Raw genomic sequence first — 17,129 nt, 5'->3', positions numbered from 1 at the left:
TGAAGGAGCGTCTCCACCCCCATCCTTCTGCCCGGACACTGAAGTCCAGCACCGAGGGCCTTCTGGCGTTTCCCTCATTGTGAGAAGCCAAGTTGCAGGGAACCAGGCAGAGGGCCTTCTTGGTAGTGGCGCCCGCCCTGTGGAACGCCCTCCCATCAGATGTCAAAGAGAAAAACAACTACCAGATTTTTAGAAGACATCTGAAGGCAGCCCTGTTTAGGGAGGCTTTTAATGTTTAATAGATTATTTTATTTTATTTTTCTCTTGGAAGCTGCCCAGAGTGGCTGGGGAAACCCAGCAGATGGGTGGGGTATAAATAATAAATTATTATTATTATTAGGGGAATATAACAAATGAACTGAATTGTACCTTATTTATTTGCACAGGTAGTTTGGAAGATAACCACATTCAAGTGGGTGCAGTCCATTTCCTCCACAATAAGTGTGCAAGAACCCCAGACAGAGTTGTACCCTGAATATAATGCCTGAGAAAGACTTATCGCCTACACTACTCTTAATTCAATAGAACAGTCACCTTAGTTACTATTGTTTATTGCACTGCATTGATGGGCTCTGATCTTTTCTCAAATAAGATTTGCTTATGTAGTGGAAACTTACAGAAGTGATCCTGTCTCTGTGTAATTTAATAGTGGCCACCAGAGTAAATGCTATGTGTACATGTTAGATGAAAAGGGAATATAATTTAAACAGTATTTTATAACCACTATTTAAATGTGAACAAGCAAACAGCAATTGTTTCATGTAGAAATTTACAAAAATATAATCAAATTGATTGCTTTCTTTGCCCGAACTTAAGCTACTGAACATAAAGCAACTAGCTTAATTTGCAAATTTGCAAACATGCCTATACAACTTTCTTTTTTATTTATTTTTAAAACAGATTTGGCAGCTGATCGGAAGGCATTCCATCTGGTCTCCATTGATTCCTTTGTGTCCATTCAACCATCATTATCATCTGCACAGGAGTTGCCACGGGATAGCACTGACAAAGTGTGCCTCCCTAACAACCACCATGTAGATCAATCTATGTCCAATGCATGTGACACTGAAATGGCTTCTCTCGTGCCTTTGCATTCGCACTCCTATAGGAAAGACCATAGGCCACGAGGGGTGCCCAGGACTTCTAGTTCAGCTGTTGCTTTTCCAGATGTTTCGCTGAATGACTTTCCCCTCTATCAGCAAAGGCGAGGCCTGGATCCTGTCAGTGAATTAGAAGCTTCCAAGCCTCGATCTGGATCCAAAGAATCCTTAGCTGAGAACTCCTGCATTTCTGGAGTCTTTCAACTGGATGATATTCTGAAATGTAGCAGCCCACAGCTGCTGGCCAGAAGCTGCAAGAGCAAATCATTACAAGCGGACAAAAGTATAGATAGTCTAAGAAGCCTCAGTACCCGAAGTAGTGGCTCAACGGAGAGCTATTGTAGTGGCACTGATCGGGATACTATCAGTACTGTTAGCAGTTACAAAAGTGAGCAGACGAGCTCCACTCACATAGAAAGTGTGTTGTCAGAGCATGAGGAGTCGCCTAAAGAGGAGAAGAAAAGCAGCAAGAAAAAGGACTGCTCTGTTGATTCTGATGATGGTAGTTTTGCTACTGACAAAAGGACTAGTAGTGAAAGAACTGCAGTAGAGATGGGTGTTGGCAGTAACTTTCAAGAGCAAGGCAGTTTGAACACATCAGAGGAGGTACACAATCAGAGGGCTCTTAGTACCTCTGCTTCAGAGGAAGCAAATAAGAATCCTCACGCAAATGAACTGACGACGCAAGCAGACCAGCCTCCCGGGAAAACGGTTGAGAAAAGAGATGAGCAGAAAGAGAAAACTTCTGCGGTTGACTCGAGAATTTGTAAGGAGATGGTTGGAAAGCAAAAGGACGGGGATGTACGGCCCAAATCGTGTAGCTTAATTCACCGAACAGCTTCAGCTCACAAGTCCAGCAGGAGAAGGACAGGGAAAAAACGGGCTAGTAGTTTTGACACAAGTCGACACAAGGAGTATATTTCCTTCCGAGGTGTCTCTGGTACCAAACCGCACAGTGCAGTTTTTTGTCATGACGAGGACTCAAGTGATCAAAGTGACTTGAGCAGGACCTCAAGCATGCAGTCAGCCCACCAGTTCAGCAGTGATAGCTCTTCCAGCACCACCTCCCATTCGTGCCAGTCTCCTGAGGGAAAGTACAATGCACTAAAGACCAAATATATTGCAAAAGAGAGGGGCACAGACTTGGAGTACACTTACAAAATCCACCTGGCCTCTGAGGCAAATGGCAAAAAGCACTCAACACGACGGACTTCCAGCGCAAACAGTGCCAAGAGTCGTACCAGGGTATTAAGCTTGGATAGCAGTACTGTAGCCTGCTTGAACGATCCAAATCTAATGATGCCAGATACCATAAAACAACTCACAACTTCTAAATCTGATTTGGATGCCAAAGAGGGAGAGGTGCTTGATGAGCTATCTCTGTTGGGAAGGGCTTCACAACTAGAATCAGTCACTCGTTCTAGGAATAGCTTACCAAACCAGACTATTTTTGCTGAAGGGGAGGAGCAGGAGCAGGGAAGTGTTGGTAAGTAATCAGAGTCCGGGATGTAACACTGCTAGTCATTGCAATTGTTTTCTTAATAGCACCATCTCTATTGTAATGAACTCCAGCTTTCTGTTTATGAAGCCAGTGTCTTTGTATGGAGCCTCTGTATCTCTTGGATCATTTTCTCTTGTGCAAAACTACAAGATCGCTTCCTGTCAGTATTATTTAGAGTTCTTTCACTTTTGTAAATAGTTGCGTGGTTGTCTCAACCAAACATTACTTCAAAGGATGGTACTTTTTGAAGAAAATGTGTATGTGCAACCTTCTAGGATGGTTTAACTAGCATAATTACTTGCCATAATTTTGCTTTCTCTCAAATAATTTAGTTCCTCTTAACAAAATAGCCTAATGTTGAAAGTACTTGCAGTCCTCATCCAGTAACAAATCAGTAAGCAATATAGTTACAATTGTGGTGCTATATATGACAATCTTCCCTGTAAAATTTGGCTTTACACCTTATTAGTGTGGCCAATCTGTAATTAGGCCTTGGTGTAGCTTTGCCTTCATATCCAGAACAGCACTTATTTGTACTAGGATTAATATCACCATCAAACTGTTGGATGTAACTTCCGCTTTCATTTTATGTTTATTAAATGTAAAACTGAGCTTGTTTTCACCTTCTGAATTGCCTATTGGAGTAGCTCTTATACTAAAGTAGGCCTTAAGAAGGTGCACACAATTTGCTAAAGTGAATTTACATTCATTGAAGGCACTGAGATCAGCTCTTTGTCCTCACATGTTCTGGAGTCCAGAAAAACTTTTATCTTCCCTGCTTTTTCATCTTTAAAGTATGCTGTGAGCTATATCTTTCTTTTGTTTAGTCTAGTGCTAGTCCTGGGCTAAGCGATGGCTCAGATCTTGCCACTCATGTTTTCTTTTACCATTTATTGTTATTGTAGAGCTTGAAAAAATAACTGAATATTGAGAGTCTCAGTCTTAGAGGACTGGTCTGTAGGCATAGGGGCTGCTTTGCTCTTTCTCGCAACCCTTCAAATGCACACCAGCAGCTTATGGGAGACGCTCACATATGTCATCCTGGGTATGAAAATGCACCTTCACATAAGGATTGTGCCTATAGATGCCAGCTTACATAATCAAGTGTGTTCCTGTTTGAGCAACAGCCACACAAATGGCAGCAGTCCCCATATGGAGATGCTGATTTATAAAACTGCTTCTTGCCCATGGGAATCTCCTGTGAGCTTAATAATAATCCCATGTGCTTTTGTTTGGTTGTTTAATTTGAGTTCTTGCAAGACATGGGTATGTATAAATGAAACTCTATGAATACTTCTGTTGAACTGTTCACTTTTTGCTTAATTTGCTTAATTTGCAAATAGCAGATGTTTGGTATTTTGTAGGAGTGTGTTTAAAGTTAAGCCTGAATGCAACATATTGAGCAGAATAATTTATTTTAGTTTATGAAACAACTTTAACAGTTTATGAAGAATAAGCATAAAATTGCATTGTGAGAATCAGTGATGCAAGCATGCTTAATTTACATCTAAGATTGTCTTCTTGCCTTTATTATACCTTTGTGGCAGGTTATTCCTTGTTTCCCATCTAATGCCAGCAAGAGATTAACTTGAATTTGGATTAGCAAGTGTTCAACCTTCACTTCTCTGATCGGCACACTGCTTAATCTAACCACTGTTAGAATATCTCTGTCTCATGTATTCCTTCCCTTTTAATCATGATTAGACATAGGCTTGAAAACTGTGATTTGAGCTAACTGTGATACAGAGGTGGTACTAACCAGGTTTAGCTCCAGAAGTGAAAGGGAGGGGCAATTCATATGTGAAAACAGAAGAGGAAGGAAATGTGCAAGTTATGCAGGAGCCCATAGGGTGCTCCCACTCATGGTTAAGAACTTGGGTGGTTTTATGTCTGTGTCAGGCAAATGTGATACAATAACCTAGAAACAAAGTTGGGATATTCATTGTGAACACCTAGGCAACCTTTTTTCTGTGAAGTGCCACATCTTCTCTGGAGTAATTTGTTGGAGGCCACTTTGTGACAGTGACTGGGGCCAGAGGTAAAAGTGACTACCCAGAGAGTAGCTGGGGCAGGAATGAATTGGTTTCATCAGAGTTCTGACCTGATAGCTTGCAGAAGGCTTTTGAAATTAGGGCCACAAGTTCTCCTTTCCTGACCTAAAAGGTGTAATAACTGACTAATGATTGGGATTTGCATAGTACTCATTCTTGACAGTTAACCATACTTAACTTTGCTCAGAAGAGTAGTTTACAGATAGTGGCATTACATGCAGCAGAGAGGAACTATTTCATTGCCTATTTTAAAGCATTGGAATGGTGTCAGACCTTCACTATGAATCTGTGAAAGATGAGTCTCATAATTGGACAAGATAGAATCAAGACTGCACACAATTCAGATATACTTTGTGGCGTACCTACATCCTTTTGAAATCAATTGGATACCATCGTTAATTCTAGTAAATAATAAATTATTAATTTATACATCCTCATATAGACATATCAAGTGGCATATTGATTATCTATCAATAATGGTTACTTGGACGAACATTGCATACACCACCCTACCACTCATAGCTGCTAAAAGCAAACTAGAAAATATTGTTGCCAGTTAACATGGAAATTCTTTGTCAAGATGTGAGACGAAATTATTGCTCTGTGCACTTCTGTTGCCTGGAGACAAAAACCTTGCAAGAAGTTGGATATGGGAAGTATAATCTTGAGGGCCCTAGAAAAGAAGTTTTGGCTCCTAATCTTTCCTCTTTGCCAAACTTGCTTTAAATTCCCTCCTCCTCCTCCTCCTCCTCCTCCTCCTCCTCCTCCTCCTCCTCCTCCTCCTCCTCCCTTGTGCCTTGAAAGGATACTAAGAATTATTCCTGTACCCCCTAACCTGGGAAGCATGCACATTTTCCTCTCTCCAAGTTGCTAACTTTAAAAGGCAAATGGATTTGTTTGCCTCGTTCTTGTTATGTTAAGGCAAGGCAGGTCTGGTCATTTTGCTGCTGTGCCATGCTAAGCTTGACTTACCATGTAATTTGAACCCAGGCTTGTGTTTCAGTTTTCCCAGCCAAACCACAAGCTATAAACAAAGAACAAATCTAGGTTACAGTTCACAGTTAGTCTGGAGAGAGTTAAACCATGAGCCCAGCTTAGCGCAGCGCAACAGCAAAACAATCCGGCAGCAGTGAAGTGACCATGAACTCCCTGAGAGCTTGTGCTAAGCACTGGTTTCATTTGGAGTCACACACAAGTCAGGCTGTTTTGTATTTCCATGCACATAACTTTGGGGGGCTGATGGAGATCAGGCACTGATGCTGACTTTGAGGAAGTGCTGCCCCCCCCCAAGTTATCCATCTGTCTGTTAACTATGTATGTCCTTGATGGTTATGCATCCTGGAATCTCATCTATTGGTGCCACCGGTTTATAGAAATCAGTTTGTGACTTAATGAGAGCTCTGCCCAGTGCTGTACTTATTCTTTCAGTGACCCTGCATAGATGTCCATACTTTAAACAGAGCAAAAGTAATCTTCATATTTCAGTGTTCTTCCCCCCCCCCCAGCCCCACTGTCTGGAATTAGACTGTTTACCACTTGCTTTCCAAATACCACATTCATGTGCTTCATCTTTTCCATAAATCCTGTTCCAACATTTTTGGCTTCTTTGTTATGTACAGGTCAACTACTTTGATATATGCCTTCCCTTGAACATACTACTTCTTTGGTTGGTTTTCTGCCTAAAGTTCATGTAGAAGAATAGAGGGTGTTTTCCTGTTCAAGGGACAGAGACTTTCCAGAGACAGACAATTTTGTAGTGTGATTCTGTACAAAGCAGTGCACAAGCAGATTAAATGGGAAGGCTAGAGAGGATCTCTGTTAACAACCACTACATCCTTTTCTCTGGCAGATAGAATGATCTCTCATACTTTTGCTTTGGTACAAAATCTAAGTGGAAACTGTAAGCTGCTGTTATCTAGAACTTTGAGAAGTTTTCTAGGACAAATACTATAGAAGATAGTACTGATCCTGGAATAGAGTTACTAAAACACACATTTTAAGACCTGTGTACTGATTATAAATATATCAGAAGCTGCAACATTGTCACTGCTTCTCTACAAAGCTTTTAACTGGGCTATGCATTTGCTTTATCAAGTTGATGTGTTAAGTATTTGCCTGGAAAATATGCCAATACTTATAATTAAAGAGACTGTTTGAACTTGTAATTCCTTTCTTAATGTTCCATAGCCACCCTAGATTCATTATGATTTGTATCAAAGAACAGCTTGATCAGCAGTGGATATAGGGGGATGTTTAGAAATAATGGCTCCATAATACAGAGGGGTAGGAATACTGTATGTTGTTTGTATATCTGCCACAAAACATGCTTTGGCACCAAGGAGTCGTGTACAGAATTCCACAATTCTTTGTTGTTTTCCATCTAAGGAATGTATCTTGTACAACAAGATATGCAGAATTAAAACTAGTCTGGTTCACTCCATCCTTGAGGGTGAAAACACCAACAGAATGACCTAAAGGTATATTAAAAATCCTATTTTGCAGCTTCCTATACAGCATATTTTATGTTAGGTGGGGGAAATCTATCATCTTCCAGATGTTGTTGAACCATAACCCTTGTAATCTCTTATCACTTGCCATACCGGCTGGGGATGGTGAGATTGGCACCCAACATCATCTGAGAGACCTACAAATACCCCATCCCTGCTTTGTGTAGTACATCATGTTCCTATGCTGTTTCTGTCATATTTTTTCCATTTTTTTTTTTTACATTTTGGAAGTGTTGCTTTCCTTCAAAACTGAGTAATTGGAAGTTTCTGCTACCTGTGGGAGAAAGATACAAGAAGTTTTGTTTGAGTTTAAGAATTCATTCTAACTCAAGAGAAATCTGGGTTTGTTATATACGGTAGTTACAGAAAACCAGGGTTTAGTTATTATATTATAGCATTAGCTAATACAAATATATCAGGGGATCACAAATCTTTCTGGGCCTATAGATGCACATGCAATTTTGAGAGATGGCCATGGGCACACTCAGTTATATTCCTTTCTGGCTGCCCCCAGGAGACAGACAGACAGACAGACAGACAGACAGACAGACAGACAGACAGACAGACAGACAGACAGACAGACAGAGATACACACTGCCTTTTCCTGGGGTCTGGGTAAAATAGAGCTCCATTAGAACTTAAACATATCCTCTTGAATTTGCATGATTTTACGTGGGGTCCCCCCAAAGATATTAAAAGAACTTACACTGGTAAACACTCAGTAAATATTGTAGATGACAGCACAACTGCAACAAGGATTTAAGGCACAGATCTTAATGAATATTTTACAAATGCACCAACAAATCATAGAAGACATCTGTTATGACCTATGATTTGATGGTGGTTTTGAAGAGATCCCTTGGGTGGGAGGGAATAAATGTTTTTGCTTCACAGTTGATTTCGAAACCCATGATTTTTGCAGGTCAGTCAATGGAGACACATGTGATCTGTGATTCTATTTTGCAGGGAGGGGGCATGTAAAGACCAGGCAATTGTTTTGTAAAACAGTGCATACACTTCCTCCTCTGAAAATTATGTGGAAAGCTTGCTGTTGTGTGTAAGTAGGTGGGAGAGTGAACATGCACAAACTAACTAGGAGAAGCTTCAACACTATTCTGACACTGACACTGCATCCCTTTGGAAAAGGTCGATTTTCTTTTTTTGTCCAAGCAGTGGCACAGCTAGCTACTATAGCAGCAGGCCTTTACATGAATTGTATCTTGATCTAACAGTAAATCTGTGCTTCACTTTTATGAATATAGGCAGTGCTTGAAAAGTTCTGTGCTTAATGAATTTATCAGATAAAATCTCATCTCAAAGCTGATGAGCACCATTTTGCTCTCCAGCACTGAGTGGTGACTGAACTTATTAATAGGATTGCAGCAGAATTTGATGGTGTCTTCAGACATAATGTTAAACCGTAAATTAGCACCAATTGAACTAGCCTTGTTTTTGCACTCTTCCTTATCCCCTGTCCCTGATTTGCCACAGGCTTTAATCCAGAAAAACGGGCTTCCTTTAAAAGAGTGATGTATGGTTAAATGGGACTGGGTGTGTTCCTGCTTGCATAATTCTTTGATATTCATTTGCCGTTTTTAATTTAATGTTATGGTTAAATGTCAGTTTATAGAACAGTAGATATCATAGTTATTTTTTTAACAAACTTTGTAAACTGCTTGCTTACTTGATTTTTATTTATGAATGTTTAACATTGTCAATAATACGAAGTTAAAAACAGGCATTAAAAATATCAATATGTAATTAAAAGCAACAGTAAACTAAAATCAAAACATGTCAACATCTACAGATCTGGATAAGCTTGCCTAAACAAACATGTTTTAGCAGGCTTTGAAAAGAGTACAGTGATGTTGCCTGTTTGATGTCACTCCTAACACACTAAAATATCTGTTTCTTACAAGTGTGGAATGGATATTAAGTGGCACCTGTAACAGTGTCAGTTCTACAGACTAAAGTGATTGAGTGGGCATATATGGGGTAAGGCAATCTTGCAAGTAAACTGGTCCTGTTAACTGCTTTATATGCTAAAATTAACACCTTGAACTTGGCCCAGTAGCAAATCTGTAACCTATGCAAGTCTCTGAGCAGAGGTGTTATATGCTAGCAGGGTCACACTCAAGTCACCAACTGTGCTGCTACATTATGAATTTCTGGATCAATCACAAGGGAAAGCCCACATAGAATATATTGCAGCAATCCAAACTTGAAATCATTAATGGCTGAACTATTGTGGTCAAGCTCTACCAGGTTCAGGAACACCTGTACCTGTTCTACCAACTGGTAAAAGGCTCTTCTAGCTGCAGAAGCTGTCTGGGCCTCCAGTGTCAAAGCTGGATTGAGAAGCAACCCTAGATTATATAATTGTTCCTTTTGGTGGAGGGCAACTCCATCCAGGGAAGGCAATTGACTGATTCCTTGGACATGGGAACCACTCAACCACAGTGCCTTTGTCTTACCAGGATTCAAGCTCAGTTTATTTTTCTGTCATCCATCCCACCATTGGAAAGAGGCTGGATTGATCTCCCTGCACAACAAATTCAGGAGGATTTAACAGAAGGGAATCTCGGATCCTTGGAGCTTATGTGTCTTGCTTGAGCATATTGGAACCAGGATGGATTGAGTTAAATCATCAAAAGAAAAGACACGATTCAGATCATTGATCAAAAATTATCCATTTTATAATTTATACATTTCCAGAACAAGTATGTTTGTAATTGGTTGCCAAAACAATTCAAGCATATTGTTTTGGGACTAAATGGAGTGAGTGTTTGTGCTCCATGCTGTAAAATCTTGCTAATGCAGCACACATGCTTTTTGCACTACAGAATTTTATTTTCTTGGAGGCAAAGGGACAACTGTAAAATTGATTTTTCTTTTGACTTTCTGTATGTGCTCAAAAGGACTTAAGGCCAAGGTCCAAAGAATAATTAAATTCAGTTCCTAAATCCAAGATGGATTTAAGGTTGTTTTTTCCCACGTTCCTTCAGAGTTGTTAACTTTCTAATACAGAGAAGCATATTGTGCATTTTAGAAGTTCATGGGTTCAGTTTAATATATAAGTATAGATTGTTTTTTGCATTTAAAATTAATTTAAAATAAAGCTATATTTTAAAAGGCAGGCATAAAACAACATCGGTGGGTTGTTGTTTTTTTAAATGACAATTCCACACTTAAACTCTATGTGAACAAACTCTACAATCAGAACAATTGTTCCTTCTGCTGCCAGGAAGTTAATTTGTGGGGGAAAGCATGAGATGCTCTGTACATAACTGGACTGGGCTCCAATTTGACTTGGTCTGTCTTGATGCAGCAGCACAAGCCAGTGAGGAGGTGGTCACAGTTCGTCGTGAGCGCAGCACATTTAGGCGTCAGGCAGTACGGCGCCGTCACAATGCAGGGAGTAACCCTACCCCTCCTTCATTGCTCATCGGCTCACCCCTAAGGTATGGTATCCGTGTTCCACTGTATCTAACATGCATGCAGCTGACCACTGCTTCCCACTCCCAATGGTGTTGCAGAATTGCTTTGTTTTGCCTTCCCTTCCTCTCCCAACCAACCAATACCTTCGAGCTGTTATGGCATGCATTTGTGATCTTTTTGGATTGCGCATGGGTACACTGCACTGTTCATGTCTCTCTCCCCCAACCCATTATCGTCAAAATGAGTAGGCCAGTGAATGACTTTGAGGTCAGCTAAAATGCTAACAAACTGACATTAAAAACTAGCTCTTTCATTTAAGTTTGTCAAATCTTTCAATGTTTCATTAAGTTGCATTAAATGATCCATCTGTCTGCCTACTTCTGAATCTGAAAGCTTTCAAGAGCTGTGAGGTAGGTGAGTTCCAATTTTATGCAAAAAATAAAAACCTGGCTAAGTCTTTCCTATTCTCATTAGCATAACTTTTTGAGGACATTACCAATAGGATGATCCAAATTTAATTATTCAATCATTTACATGTGATATGTGCTCTCAAGCCATTCACAGTTTTAAATCCTTAATTCAGGTTGATTGATCACAAGGATTTCTGCTTTAAATCCAACAAAATAACTTACTTAATCAAGACTCAAATACCAAGGGATAAATATCTCAAATTCATCTTAAAAGATTAAAAGCGATAATTAAAATTTTATCTGTTTTAAAAGTCTACAAATAAACACCTGATTCTAAAGCACTACTTTAATTTTGATGCTCGTAAAGAAAACTTAAGAATGCCGTGTGCTACTGGATGCCAAAGGAAAGATGTTTTAGGAAAAAATAAATGTGCTGGTATAGGACTGGAAAGATACTTTGAATTCTTTGGATCAGATTTTTAAGCAGAATAAAAGTATAACAAATGTTATAGAATGAAATTGCAGAGTAAAGTGCAGAGCAAACATATAAACATATATACATACAATAACATTCGGGGTTGTTTGTTTTTTTACAGCAGTCTGGATCACTATCCATAAAGCTTTAAGACCTCTGGCTTTATGACTGGGCCACACCCATAGATTTACAAACCTATTTTGTCTCAGTTTGTCTTTAAACAATTCAGAGGACTGAAACAATGCAAAGTTTTATGCTCACTAAACCACATGTTGACACAAGGCCCTTGTTTTGTGACATGATTAGTTTGTAAAGCTAGAATTCAAGGAAGTCGAGCCTACTGAGAAGTTTTCTCAATGAGAGGAACTAAACTGGGTAACTCCAGGAAGGCATTTGATATTCCACAGTCATCATGCTTGTTGCTGCTGGATTCTTAATTTTTGAACCTTTATGGAGTAGAAAGTACTTGGTTCCACAATACCTATTTCACATTTATTTGTTTCCATGAGGCAAGACTCAATTAAAATGTCTTGCTTAACATTTCTTGATAAATAATAGACAATATCGTCAGGATAGTGCTGGTTCTTTAAATGGAACTAACAGACAGACTTGTAAAATCTGTTAGTGTGTAGGCCAATAATTTATCCATGATCTGTTGGAATGACCATAGAAACCAATCAGCTTGACACTATGGGCTGGCCCATGCAGCCAGCGGGGAGTGGGAGCTGGGTAAACTTGCCCCGTGCCTCGGAGGGCTAAGCTGGTTGGGGACCCCCTTAAGGGCCTGGCTGCATTTTTGTTTGAGTTTATAAATTCTAACAAGACTCACGCCTTCGGCCTTAACACGTGTCCTGCACAGGCCTGACTATGGGTGGTATTCAGTTAAATTTTTACTCTGAGTAGACCTGTTGAAATTAATAGAGGTAAGTTAGTCATGTTAAATAATTTCAGTGGGTCTACACTCAGTAATACTTCGCTGTAAAGTAGGGTGGTATTCAACTATCATAATTTAGTGAGCATTTGATGCACACAAAAATGAACTCTGTATTGGCAATACTAAAAAAAAACCTCCACCTCCTTAAACCCTGTAAAAATCATTACTGAAAATCATACTTTTTTTATTCTTGATCCCTAAAGTGTGTAGAATTAGGCATATTGCTCATCTTCTAGATTGCATTTGTGCTTAATGGAAAAAAAGAGAATTCTCAAGATGGTGGTTTGCTCTTCTAGCTACAGAGTCTTAACATGAGACATCTTGAGGTATATTCATACTAGAGGTGTAATTACCACTAAAGAACATGTATTGTGTTGCATCTAACTGTGTGGGAATACATTTGTGAGAAGTAGCTTTATGCAACTTTAAATCTGCCACTGTAGGATTTTTCTAGTATGACTAAAATTGCCAAAATACATTAAGAGCTACTTTACACGGGTTCATAATTGTTAGGGAAGCCATTTGGGTAGATTATGCTTCAGATTATGCTTTCAATGGCAGCTTTTATAAGGAAAGAAGAGTTCCTTAGGCAAACAGTGTGAATTACTTGATGTGCCTTCTGTAATGTTCACACATGGTTATATAAAGAATTAAACATGAATTTGCATCTACTACTACTATTATTGTTGTTTTACTAACCAGCTGGAAACTTCAACAGAGTGAATCCCATTTGTTAAAGTTCTATCTTGTTGAAGTTCTACATTATCCATTGTCTCTCAAGACAGAAGGATGCCAACAACAACAATCTTGGTAGTTCTTTTTCTGCTTTCTTGAAGAGTATACCTTCTCTCTGCGTGGCAGGTGACTAATGTGTAGTCCTTCAGGTGTTGTTGGACCACAGCTCCCATCAACACCAGCCTGCATGGCTAAGGGCCAAGGGTGATAGATTTACAGCTCAGCAACTTCTGAACAGGCCACAGGTTAGTCACCCGTGGTCTTAAAAGGTGCACCTTGGGAAACAGGCAAATCCATATTTGAATAATATGAGGTTGTAATATAGAAGTAGGAATGTGGACTCCTCTTAGTTCCCAATGCATTTAAGAAAGGAAAAAGCAAATTGAGTTTGTCTCATTGAAATAATGTTAATGGGAACATAACCTCAGACAGCAGAAATATGTGATACAAGTTTTCTGATTATAGCAGATAATTATTTTCCCGACCTTTTGCTAACTATTCTTGCAAGTCAAAACAAAAAATAAAAAAATTCCTTCCAGTAGCACCTTAGAGACCAACTAAGTTTGTCATTGGTCTCTAAGATGCTACTGGAAGGACCCCCCCCCTGACTATGTCAGACCAACACAGCTACTACCTGTAACTATTCTTGCAAGTGTTTGTCCTCTCCTTGCACTTTCATTATGCCTCTAATATCCTTTTCACAAATCAGGATGTTGTTCCTACAAACACAATGCTTTCTCATTTGAAACCAAAGTTGCCACCACTTCCAGCTAGTGAACCCATGCTTATCTTTTACCCTGTCAAAGAAGTGAAATAGTATATTTTAGGAGTGACAAAAAGAATCTCAGGGCACCTAATCAACTGCTGCCTACAATTTAGATACCAGACCCTAATAAATGTTTGGGAGTTTTCCAGTTCTGTGTGGAGTTAATTCCTAAACATTTTGTAGTCTTTAGAAATGTGGAATAAATTTTTACCAGGTTAGGACAATAAAAATATTGTAACAATCCTTTCTGCTTCTATCAAGTGTCAGAGTTGCTTCAGCCAATTGTAGTCTGTTGTAGAATTAATCTCATTTAATGGTGAAGTAGTTGTGGTTGTTTAGCCCCCCCCCCCAAATCTTTAAAAAGGGGCATTTACTTACTTACCGTACTTACCATACTTACTCACTGCCCTTCCTCCTGAAGGAGGCCACTTTGCACTTTCTTTCTTGGTGAAGAATTACTTTATATTCCAATGCAAAACTAAACAAAACAAACAAAACATTATCAGCACTCACAATCTGAAATGTATTGATGAATCTGCTGAAGTTCATCAATTGACCTTTTTCTAAGAAGGACAGTTACTGAGGTTGGCTGTCTGACTTTCCAAGGCTAGACCTATTTTCTCACAACATTTACATGTACCTCTAGTGACCTGGATGCAACCACTTCCTCCTAGCTGCTGGAGACTGGGTGTTGATTGCCCAGGATACTAGACACATGCACTGAGGGACCACATTGGCAGAAGCTGCCTGGGCTGATGGAAATTCAAAACCATCTGAAGGACATCAGGTTGGGGAAAACTGTCATTAGAGGTACTGTATATGCTTAAATGAGGTCTTACTCCCAATAATTTCAGAGATATTTACATCTAGGTAAGGCTGTCATTTAATAGTAGTCTTTGAGAGGCTTCCTAAGCCCAGCTAATTCCCTATCTAAACTAATCAGTAGATGCAGATGGGAAAACAGAAATATAACTGCTGCTAAATTACCAACCATTAATGTTTTCTGGGCCATTCACACTAACATTGTTCTTACTGGCCTGAATGTGGCATGGCAGTATTTGTCTGTGCATCTGCCTTGAAAAATTGAAGTGAATGTAATGTGCTTGCAAGTGTTTGTTGATAGCATTTTATATTTACTGTGATTCCTCAGGCCTTACTGAAAATTTCTCTGCTATTCACTTACAACAGTAATAGTTCTTTAGCTTCAACTTGTAGGTGAGTGAAAAGAATAATCTTCATAGTGTTTTGTGCAACAGTAGGAGTTAGTAAAGATTTGGGGGGAATAGCACATTATTATTATTTTGCTTTCTGGGGGCTCTTGTTGCGAAGTCATGTAAATAAAAACCACACATTTAGCAGCAGAAAAATCTAATCTGGCTTGTGTCCTTCTCTCTTAGAGAATTAAATTTAAAAGCTATTTTAAGGAGGTATTTAATCAATAGTCTCCCATGGCATTTGCTTAGAATACATTTCTGGTATTAACATAACATTTTAAAAAATTGAAATCTTTAATTTTAATGTTCCCCCAAATTACCCAATGGGATAGGTTATTGCTGTTTTCATTTTTTATTGCCAGTAGTCCATGATAAAAATGGGATTTAAAATACAAGTAAAATCTATTTGATGGGCTTCAAATTTCTGCAATACAGAGATGATCAGTTTCACAGCAATCCTCAGTCGCACAACTTGTTCAAATTCTCAAAGCATAAACTTTTCTGCCACCTCCGATATGTCAACATGTGAACATTGAAATGAAATATATTGAAATATTGCATACAACATAGTTGTGTATACAAACGGCTACTTTTTCAACCTGTTTGGCAAAACAACTGCATTACAAAACCGAGGCCCATTTATCATCATCATCATTCCATCTTTCAAGAGTTTGACTTTGAACTTGCATGAAAGAGTGAACTTTGCAGTTTGTTAGCATAAGAAGAGCAAATGTTACTTTTTAAAATAAATCCCATACCACCACTTGATACCTCTGGCACAGTTCTGCACACTCAAGTACGGTTTAGGATAGGACCCCGTGGGGCTTTGAAAGTTCTCGGAACGACATGAGGGGCTATTGAGAGTGGTGATATGGCTGGAATATATATATATATATATATATATATATATATATATATATATATATATATATATATGTAGCCTAACTCCCTGGACACGCAACATGCTCTTCATGCACACGGACTCATTCACTGTGGTATCCTACTTGTTTAACCTTTTTTAAATATAAAAAAGTGTTAACTTGGTTTCTAGCTGCTTTTTCTGTGTTCTTCCCTGTAATGTCTCCACCATCCGTGTTCTTTCGTAGCCTTCAAGATGTTCAGCAAGGACTGCAGTCCACAACCCAAGTCAAAGTCCCGTCCCGCCCCCATTCCCAGGCAGCAGTGCTCAGTGCTAGTGCCTCCTTGCTGGTGAGAAATGGGAGTGTCCACTTAGAAGCGTCACATGACAATGCATCTGCTGTCGGCGGCAGCAGTTTGCAGGATGAACTTGGTATGCAGGCCTTATATCACCTTGGTGCAATCAAAGTGTTTATGCAGCAGATTTGTGGCTTATAATGTACTGTGACTTGGCTTTGTTAATTTCTGAATTTTTAGGGTGTGTGGCAGCAAAATGCTCCTTTCTTTTTGGAACACTTTGCAGATTAAATTTACGCCAGACCTGAATCGCTGTTCTGAATTAGAACTTGTATGCTGTCTTGAGTGCTATGTACTTTAGTCACACCACTGTACCTTAGGATTCTGTCCCTAAACTTTATGCAGTGCTTTTGAAGGCTTTAATTGGGCATGAAGCTGTATGTGTCACACACATGCAAGAATACATTATTAAGTATTCAGTGTTAATTTCCAGAATGTAGGTGATATATTTCAAAATCTGTCGTGTTCAGACCTACAGCTGTAAGTTGTAGTTCCTGTTAACAGCATGGGCATGTTAGTTTTTCAAGAAATAACCACAACATTTCAGTTTTGTAGTAGAAAATGTTGGATTTGGGAAACAATAAAGATTGAGAACTCATGAGTTTCACGTCACCCTTATGTTTAAATACGGTAACTGAAGCATTGTAATGGTGAAAAATTGACCAGTATTTTTAATGAACTGATTATGAGTTAAGAATGCACATTTGCAATCTGTCATAGGAGTGACAAATGTTGTAAAGAAATGTTTCATGTTGGACTGTTCTACATTTGCACCAGAGCACA

At 39.1% G+C, this 17,129-nt stretch overlaps 1 protein-coding gene across 1 annotated transcript in view; it reads left to right on the top strand.

Moving 5' to 3' along the window:
- The window catches only part of LOC118083950 (pecanex-like protein 1), a 71,044-nt gene that overhangs the window by 24,552 nt on the left and 29,363 nt on the right, over nt 1-17,129 (top strand). Inside the window, exons 6-8 of the mRNA XM_060273733.1 lie at nt 901-2,586; nt 10,488-10,620; nt 16,238-16,422. Coding sequence (XP_060129716.1) covers nt 901-2,586; nt 10,488-10,620; nt 16,238-16,422 — 2,004 coding nt within the window. The remainder of the gene's footprint in view (nt 1-900; nt 2,587-10,487; nt 10,621-16,237; nt 16,423-17,129) is intronic.

This window comes from Zootoca vivipara, chromosome 1 (assembly GCF_963506605.1).
Source record: "Zootoca vivipara chromosome 1, rZooViv1.1, whole genome shotgun sequence".
In the NCBI taxonomy this organism is placed as follows: Eukaryota; Metazoa; Chordata; class Lepidosauria; order Squamata; family Lacertidae; genus Zootoca; species Zootoca vivipara.
Note: the sequence above shows the minus strand (reverse complement) of the source record. Positions and strands in the feature narration are given on the sequence as shown.